General features: G+C 38.9%; 1 protein-coding gene across 3 annotated transcripts in view; it reads left to right on the top strand.

Annotated features, from left to right (window-relative positions):
* The window catches only part of efr3a (EFR3 homolog A (S. cerevisiae)), a 61027-nt gene extending 53196 nt beyond the window's left edge, over positions 1-7831 (top strand). For all 3 annotated transcript variants that reach the window (XM_047806334.1, XM_047806335.1, XM_047806333.1), the window contains 9 exons: positions 1360-1521; positions 1612-1743; positions 2512-2579; positions 3230-3357; positions 4937-5022; positions 5385-5433; positions 5539-5642; positions 5891-5940; positions 7313-7831. In XM_047806334.1, coding sequence (XP_047662290.1) covers positions 1360-1521; positions 1612-1743; positions 2512-2579; positions 3230-3357; positions 4937-5022; positions 5385-5433; positions 5539-5642; positions 5891-5940; positions 7313-7418 — 885 coding nt within the window. In that variant the 3' untranslated portion in view covers positions 7419-7831. The remainder of the gene's footprint in view (positions 1-1359; positions 1522-1611; positions 1744-2511; positions 2580-3229; positions 3358-4936; positions 5023-5384; positions 5434-5538; positions 5643-5890; positions 5941-7312) is intronic.
* Positions 7832-9771: the final 1940 nt, after the last annotated feature.

Here is a 9771-nt window from a genome sequence, read left to right as displayed (position 1 = left end):
CTTTTTTTAGCCACTATTCTGTGCTGTTGTGATAGCGCTGTCCCACTTGTCTAGCTTGTTCAGGCACCTGGGATTTTCTGAGCTGTTGCTGTCTCCCTGCAGCATCAAAGAAAACATTTTTGAGAAAAAAAATAAAATAGCCTTACACAGACTGAACTGCCTGAGACTTTTTAGCTTGCATTTTCAGTCCAGTCCGGACCACCTCCACTTTCTGCCCCTGTAATTGTGAACAGTTGCCTTTTCTTTTGGAGGTTTCAGGTGCATTTCCAGTGTAACTGGTTCCACATGTTAGAGCAACAGAGAAGTACGTCTCCATCACCAGAATAACTAGGTGCCTTTCACACTGGTCTCATTTGCTGTTGTCCAAATACGAGTGCTCCCAGTGCCTTTGCAGCATTGGTTTGGTTTCACATTCACTTGATTCTGTCTAAACCTGATGTGTTTGTGTTCATCTAACATCGTCAGAAACACATAACACAATGTGTTATCTGTTTTTCTTTCTTAAATTATGTCTTAAATTAAACATCTGTACTACATATTTTGTGGAAACTAATGATGTCATCATTGACTAAAACACTTACGCAGACTGTGGCACATGGCTCAGAACTGCCAGCACAGTTTTTACACTTTCAGCTCATTAGCCCTGTCCCAGTTTTGTTATAAGATTACTAGTTTCACCCTCCACTACATACTGTTCCTAACAAAGTGGAAGGCAAAGTACTTGCATTGTTGCCTATGAACTGAATACAAGTGATTCTGACCATGCCAATATCACTTTATAACCACAAGATATCAAGCCTAACAAACAAAACCTTTAAAATATCATGCTAGAGTTATATTAAATTCAAAACAAAGCTGATATTAATAATTATTTCATCACTGCTGGGGGAGTGTTGTTTAAGAAGTGCTATTAGAATAGCTCAATAAAATTATTTGACCACAAATCTTTATATGGATGAAATTATTGCTAAAGTCAGTAAGCCAAACCCAGGATTAACCCGGGAGTCTGCAGCTGTGCCATTACACCATTAACTGTGACCTTTCTTTTGCCTGCACTACCAAGATGTGTTGTTCCTCTGTCATCTTCCTTAGGTACTGTAAGGTCAAACTGAAAATGACTATTTGCTATTTCCTGTAAATTCTCAGACATTCTTATTTGATGGAAATGGCTAAGACCTGACTATTCTGAAAGACTGAACGTTCTAAGCCTTCAGAATTTTGTTCTTAGAAATGCTTCTAGCCAAATATAAAAAGGCATGAGGGCATAAAGGTCCAAATAATGTATTCAGTCAACAAATAGGAAAATGTCGTTCATTTGCCTTCCTGTCTTCTGTTTTCCTACTGTCTCTGTCTCTGTAGTATGGGCAGCAGTTATACAGGCATATCTATCTGGGCTGTAAGGAGGAGGACAATGTGCAGAAGAATTTTGAGCTTCTCTTCACTGCTCTTGCTCTGCTCACAATAGAGCTAGCTAATGAGGACGTCGTCATAGACCTTATACGCCTTTCCCTTGCTCTGCAGGTACACACACACAGTAATCAGTTCAGTACCATGATGTACTTAAATCATTTCCTGTCTTTATTGGGTTATCTGTTTTGTGACCTGATACAGGATATGGCTTTAGATAACGAGGAGAACATGCCAATGTTTATTCGCTGTGGTATAATGGCACTGATTGCGGCTTACCTGAACTTCCTCAGCCAGATGATTGCCAACTCTACCTTCTGCCAGCATGTCAGCAAGGTACTGTACATGCACCCACACATACACACAGCTGTCCACATTCTTATTTCACTATACTAATTACAAGGTTCCAGTTACACACTAACAAAGATATCTGTAAACTAGAAAAAAGTTGCGTTTCACGAACCAGACTCTTTTACTATGAACCCCTAAAACCAATACTGCTAAAAAATAAATAAATAAAAATAAATAAATAAATAAATAAATAAATAAAATGCTATCAGCATGAACCCAAAAATGAGGCACACAAATGCAGTGCTATCTGTGTGTATCCAAGTCTTTGCAGCTGCATGATTTTCGGCTACGGGCACATTTCAGAGCATCTTGTGGATATAATTATTTCCTGTCTGTCGTTGAGCAGGATCGTGACTGCAGTGTTTGATCATTTCTCTTGTCATGACCTTTAGCCAGTTCCACAACACTGATGCACAACAGGCTCCTAAGAACCAGGACCATTGGCTTTCCTGACTGTTTTCTAAATATTCACTAAAATTGAAATATCTCAGCAAAAAACTTCTTCTCATTTCTCTGTGTTTCTCTCTGGAACTAGCAAATTGCCTGAATGACTTTTGTACTGTAGCAAATCTGGTTACAAACAAATGTTAATGTAAGCTTCATTTTTGTTTGTATGGTGAGTTCACATGCTTGAATCCCATTTTTAACATTTTTTGTGAAGTGAATTTTCTTCAAAAGGATTAATCCCAATTCTCTCCGTTCTCCAGTCATTTTGAAGTTGACGTTTCCAGCTGATGTCTCTTCTCCTTGTAGGTTATTGAGCTGAGGAATATGGATGCTCCCTTCTTGTTGCCTGAGCATGTGTTTCGAGAGAAATGTGTGTAAGTATGAATTAGGGATGTATTAGCAAAGGATTTCTATACCAAAAACCTTGTCGGAAAGAATTTCAGGGCATCTAGTTGAGACAACAGCAGGACAAAAAAGTCATAAGCTGGAGGGTTTTTTGCTTTCATCTGTATGAGCAAAGATATATTTGTGGCTTGCGGTCATGAGCGAGCTGTCAGATATAAAGCTCTTTAGAGAAAGAACACTAATTAAAGTGAACATAAGATACTGCATGATACACAGGTCTTTTATGGCCATGCTGGTTTAAATGGTGCTTTAAGTGTGTAAGAAGAAAAGTAACTGCATTATCAAGACTGAAAAAACAAACCCAGTTTAGCAGACATTTCTCACTGAGGTTGAAGGACTATTAGGGCCACATTTCACAATTCATGCTGACAGTCTAAAAGCTTTCTAACTAATTTTCTATGTATTTTTCTGTGTATATTTCTGTCTTTGTTTTCCTGTGTATTAAACCTGCCAGTTTCCAAATGTTCCTAGTAATATAAATGGTGGATGTGGACTAGAATGTTATTTAAAACCCATTCAGTCGTATATTACATCTTATATATTGTATCTATCTTTCATTTTTGTGGATATCTTGTATGTGCGTTTCATGTCAATTTACACACATTTCTCTGTGTTTCAGGTTGCCAGCTGCTCTGGACCGTGAGGCCAGTGGCATGTATTTTCAGTCTGCTGAGCTTGCTGATGCTCTTTCTGGATCAGGATACAATGCAGAAAGGCTTGCAGTCCCATATATACCACAGGTTACAGGTATGCATGCACGCGCACACGCACACACATCGCTTTTATCGCTTGTCTCTGATTGGTTGTGTTCTTTCATAGTGCACAGATTGAAACTTTACAAGTGTGTTTTTATTTTTTCGAAAAACAGCTCAGAGACTTATTCTGACTGTATAAGAATTCAGTGTTTTACTAGAACAGCTGCCCTCCTGCAAAGGTTAAATAGATAACACAGCATCCCATGTACACATGCTTCAATTAAAATCTGTTTTTGCCTGTTCATGTATTCACTGTGTAACTATGGTTCCATACTGACTGCAGTTCTCTACTATTGTTATTTATGGAAAGTAAGATTTGTGGAGATAATTTTGATTTGTTTTTATTGCTCAGCTACCTAAATGTACCAGGATGTAAATGTTTGTTTTTAGAAGGTCACCTATACTGTATGTGTAAAATTGCAGGCGACTACAAATTTCTTTCTCTTGTGTGTCTTTGTGTTTGTCTGTGTGTGTCTGCCTGTGTGTCTGCCTGTGTGTCTGCCTGTCTGTCTGCCTGTCTGTCTGTCTGTCTGTCTGTCTGTGTGTCTGTCTTATTTTTGTGTCTGTGTGTCTGTCTTATTTGTGTGTCTGTCTTATTTGTGTGTCTGTCTATTTGTGTGTCTGTCTATTTGTGTGTCTGTCTATTTGTCTTTGTGTGTGGGTGTGTCTGTGTGTGTCTATTTGTCTGTGTGTGTGGGTGTGTCTGTGTGTGTCTATTTGTCTGTGTGTGTGGGTGTGTCTGTGTGTGTCTATTTGTCTTTGTGTGTGGGTGTGTCTGTGTGTGTCTATTTGTCTGTGTGTCTTTGTGTGTGTCTTTGTGTGTGTGTGTGTGTGTCTGTGTGTGCGCACATCTGTGCACACATAATAGTGCTATATACAGTAGGGAAGATTCTGAACAGGTGCAAACAAGCATCCAGAGGTACATGTAGCATTGTTGTAGGATTTCCATATTGTGTAGTGCAGTAGCTTGCAGAGCCTCAGTGACTTAATCCTGCAGTCTCCCCTGTGACCATGCGCCCCTGATCTCAGACTTCCTGTTCTACCCCACCATATCTGGTGCTCTGTAGTAAAACCACACAGTTTCCATTACTAATGCTTTAAACGCAATAATAGCGAAATATGTTCTTATGGCAATGCATGTACATCATTATAAAAACTTTAAATCTGGTGTTCTGCAATTACGTTGCTTTCAACTGGATGAATGACTTGGTGAGTTTCCTCCTAGACCTCAGGTTTATATGGTAGTTTTACTTTACTTTGTCTTGTAGTGTTGATGATGCCAATGGTCTGTAGAATTATGTTTTTACTTTCTTTCTGTCAGTCTTGTCGTTTTGTTTCTGACGTTTTCTGGACCCTACAGATTGGTTTGTTTTTTTTCCCCAGATTTTGTTGCTATAAATGTAATGTCATCTTCTAGATTATAATACACATAAAATATGACTTAAAGGTAAATAATGCTGAATGAGTGTATGTTGTTCTCTGTAATATTTAAAACCAACCACTTATAGAATTCTGGAGAATGTATAAAATGAACATTAGGTTTGAGGAATAAACATAATGATCTTCCACAGATGAAGACCGGTTGACTCGGAGGAAGAGTTTTGTGGACACTATCTCACTCCAGGTGGACATCCTGTCCAACAGCCTTCCTGATCAGGTCATTTAATAAACATCATATTCATTAAATGTTCAGAATATAATTAAATATTCTAATATCATAAGTAGAAAATTCCTGTTGTGTTGCATGTTTTATAATTATTATATTGTTAGAATAGGATAAATACACTAAACTGAGTAGAGAGACTCTAGGGGTTGGGTCTCTGTTATTTGGGGAGAATATTTAAACAAGCATATTTACACTTAAACACATTCAATATTCACAAAGCCAGCAGCAGGAGCCTAGAACTGGAGTTGTGTGAGCTGTTAACTATACATTCACCATTTCTGTTTGTCATGTGTACGACCACTGAAATATCTCAAGCTAACATATTAAAGTGTGTGTTTGTGGGTTTGCTCCAGTCACAGTTAGCAGAAGAGATTACCTACGAGACTCTGAAGAAGGCCATTGGTAAGAAGTTCATCGGTCACATTTTTGTCTCTCTTTGCGCACCTTTATTTACACTTTGATGTATATATTTGTGCATGTGTCTGTTTTTTTATCACTGTGTTCCAGACACCACTGGTTTGGAAGAGCAGGAGAGAGAAAAGAGGCGGCAGGTGATGGAGAAGTTCCAGAAAGCTCCGTTTGAGGAAATTGCGGCCCATTGTGAATCAAAGGTACAAAAGAGTGTTAATAAATATTTGTAAATGAAATACAAGCAACATTCATCAGATTCATCAGTCTTTATGAATTGTGTAACTGGTCAGCGTTGAAGAGCAGACCTGCTGTATTAGTCCTAGTCAGAAAGCACACAGCAGAATCCTGAAGGCTGAAAGTATGAAGTGTATGAAAACACTGTTGATGCTATAAACAAGCTCGCGCTCTCTCTCTCTCTCTCTCTCTCTCTCTCTCTCTCTGTGTTTAGGCGAACATGCTGCATGATCGCCTGGCTCAGATCTTTGAGCTGACTATCCGGTGAGTCCCAATTTCATCTTGCCATTTTCTCACTATTTCAATATTTGTATGTTTCTGAGAGAGATGTAAGGAATAAACCATGATAGGCCATGCTATTTTAAAATAATCCTTTCTCAGGTCGCTAATATTCATTTACGAAAAAGAAGCACTTATCTGCCATTAGAATGAGAACATATAAGGATTAAAATTAGGAAGCGGATAAGTCTACCAAGAGGTTAAATAAATCTATTATGAAGAAATCAAATACGAAGAAATATTAGTCCTATTTTCCACATCCAAGATATTTTCGGTTGCTGACATTGCAGTGTCGCAGTAGAACATCCACAAAAACTTAGATCCTCTGATCACTTATGGGTATTTTCTCCCTCTTAAACATCCGTTATGTTACTATCCTTTTTCCCCTCTCTCTTAATGTTTATCATACAAAAAACACAGCTTGACATATTACTGAGAACCTGGAATTCATGAATTCCCACTTTGTGAAAACTTTCATGTAGTGGAAAACGTCAGTTCATTGCAAAGCACTAACACTCAAGACACTCAATCACTGCTGGGAGGTCTACCTCTAAAAACAGTTCATCCTCTGCAAATGATCCAAAATGCAGATGAGTGACTTTTTCAACCAAAGTTCTCCCACCGCCCCCCACCCCACTGCCGCTCTCCCTTCACTGGCTTCCAGTAGCTGCACACATCATATTCAAAACACTGATGCTTGCCTACAAAGCCAAATCTGGGGCAGCTCCCTCTTACCTCAAAGCTCTTATCACTCCTCACACTGCACATCCCACTCTCAGAGCTACCAGCACTGCTCGACTGGTCCCACCATCTCTCAGCATAAGAATGAACTTCCCCTAGATGTTCGAACAGCTGAGTTACTGGCTATCTTCAAACGATGGGTGTAGACCTAACTCTTCCTGATACAAATAAACTAGTTCTTATTCCCTTGTTTATGTGTATGTTAAAAACCACTGAACAGTTTTAGGTTGATGGAATCCTAAGTCTGTAACCTAGTGAACAGTGTTGATGTATACATTGATAGAGACTTCACAGCACTTTTGTACATAATTCATAAATGATAACATGTCCATACAGAAAAAATCATCAGATCAACAGTAATAATAATTTGATCTGTTTATTATTATATTACTATTAAATTACTCTTATTTAGTTTAGGTTGATTATCCCTGTGAACGAGCTGTTATAAAATATATATATATATGTATTAGGATTACAGCCTGTACCACTGTGCAGTGCTGGTGTAGAAAATTAATCTTATGACTTATGACTACGAGCGCTGTGATAAATGTTCCATACTTCACTATAGTACAAATCTGTATGTGATCGTTTTTTATTCCTATGTGTCTCTTCACAGCCCACCACCGAGCCCATCCGGCACAGTGACTGTGACATCAGGCCATACGCAGTACCAGTCTGTGCCTGTCTACGAGATGAAGTTTCCTGACCTCTGTGTCTACTGAGCCTCAAGCTTAACTGTATCACTGTTCACTCTCACCTTTAACCTTTCCCTTTACCAGATCACCACCCACTTTGATCTTCATCACCTAATTGCATCCATGCACCTTTTCACACTAAGCATTCACCTTTAAGCAGACCAGCACTGTAAACTTTATCCCCCCAATAATTCACTTAATCTAAAGCACTAAACTGTCCCTTGTTTTTAAATCATTATTTCAATTCAAACCTATAAATAATGCAATAATTAATGATCCCAATAACTGTAAGTAGCTATGGAATTGTACTAGTCATGTAGTGTGCGTGTGTGCGCGCGTTTGTGTGCGCATGCGTGTGTGTGTGCGCATGTGCGCGTTTGTGTGTGCGTGTTTGTGCGCGTGCGTGTGTGTGTGTGTGCGTGCGTGTGTGTGCGTGCGTGCGTGTGTGTGCGTGCGTGCGTGTGTGTGCGTGCGTGTGTGTGTGTGCGTGCGTGTGTGTGTGTGCGCGCGTGTGTGTGTGTGCGCGCGTGTGTGTGTGCGCGCGTGTGTGTGTGTTTAGCTGTACTGGTTCAGAGGCCTTCGTCTCTTTGGGTATCATAGACTTGAAAAAATGTTTACATGACTTCTAATGACTCTGCTGAAACATGTCCTTGAGACACAGTGCTTCTCATGACACGGTGTTAGCATGCAGGAATCTCCTCTATCTGAATGTATGACTGTCTGAGCCTCAGTAGAACATGACTCTCGCTTCACTCGTCACAAATTGCTTTGTGGGAGCCGATGGCACAAAGTTTCCTACAGATCATCAATTTCTGGGCCACATGAACATCAGCCTTTTTTAATGGCCCAATTCCTAAAACATTTGAGCCAGCCCTCGATTGCCACATGATTGCTGAGCCCTGGAATGTGGATTGGGTAAATGTGTCTATTTGAAATGTTCTTAAACATATCCATCCGTTTTATTAGGTATAATGTTATACAAAGTTTCTGAATTTGGCTGGATGTGCACTTTAGACCCGCAAATAAGAGCACAAACTGTGATGGTGGCAGTCATGTCACCAAAGAGCCCCAAACACACACACTCACACTCACTCAAAATAGCTATGTGCAGCTTGTAATCCAATCCAGAGTTGGTATTGAAACCTTCTTAATCATTTGGACCATTGTTTTTTTTTGCACATTTTTCCAGGACGCATTGTAACAATGGAAAATTTTGAAAGTTAGCAGCTTTCGACTGTAAGAACATGGCACTCATCAATATTCTTATAGAGATAGTTATATGACTCGTATAATGTTAGGATTAAAGGTTCTAAGTAGAAAGCAAACTTCTTATGACTTTATTCTTCGAGTAGAATGTTGAAGCTTAAAAAGTGACTGTTAAAAGCTTAAATACTATGCTGTAAATCTCTGAAATCTTATGCTGTAAATGTAGGCCTCAGTGAGCTTTTTATCAACTGCTTTAGATCCACTGCTTTTTCCTCTGTGATTGTGGAATAGGGTTTTGGAGAATTCAGGAAAATTTGTAGAATCAGAGCTTGATGCTCTCAGTGGTGTTGGAGACGTCTGTTCTGTTCCATGGATTCACAAAAGATCCATCTGTGTAAATGAGCAGTGTCGTGTATAAGCTGCTCTTATACAAACTAGACTGGAAATGTAGCAGGAAAGCAGTTTGCATTGGATGGATTTGTAATGCAAAAGAATTCAAGATGGTTTTGTCAAGATAACATCGAAGAGTGTTCAGAAAGTCATTACACATTTTACCTGATTGTTTTAATTATGTTTGATCCTATTACATTGAAAGAGAAAAAGAACTGATGAGTATCAAATGGTGTGATGAAATAAATTAGTGTTGAGAAGGAACATTTACAAGTCCAGCAGTTTTATGGTTTAGTACCATTTTGTTCATGTGAAGATTTTCTCCTGTTAGATTTTTGGAAAGGATTTTTGAAAGTGACTTGATGGGAGCTTCACTGTGACTGTAATCACTATCCTTTGTTTATGTCTTTGAGTTAAATGTTCTGTGAATTCCAGATTCATAAACTCTATGAAATATAGAATATATAGAATACCAAAACATTGCTAAATTCTTCAGACTTGTCATAAGGTGTTGGTTTATTTTGTCTTAGCAGCCGCTCTGGCAGTCGTGTCTGCCTCAGTACTAATCTGTTCATGTGTATACGGTAGGTATTTATTCATAGTCACAGCTCATGACTTCTAGTATAAACGTACTGTCTAGCAGACTCTTCACATCATCTAACCATCAGCCTGCCAAGACAAGGGATCAATCAGTTCTTTTAAAATGGTCTATAATCACTGATCTGGTGAATCTTTCTGTATTTAACATGTACAGAACGAGTCTCTTGTGTAACTAATAAATGAT

The sequence above is a fragment of the Tachysurus fulvidraco genome, chromosome 22 (assembly GCF_022655615.1).
Source record: "Tachysurus fulvidraco isolate hzauxx_2018 chromosome 22, HZAU_PFXX_2.0, whole genome shotgun sequence".
Classification (NCBI taxonomy): Eukaryota; Metazoa; Chordata; class Actinopteri; order Siluriformes; family Bagridae; genus Tachysurus; species Tachysurus fulvidraco.
This window is presented reverse-complemented; position numbering and strand designations above follow the sequence as displayed.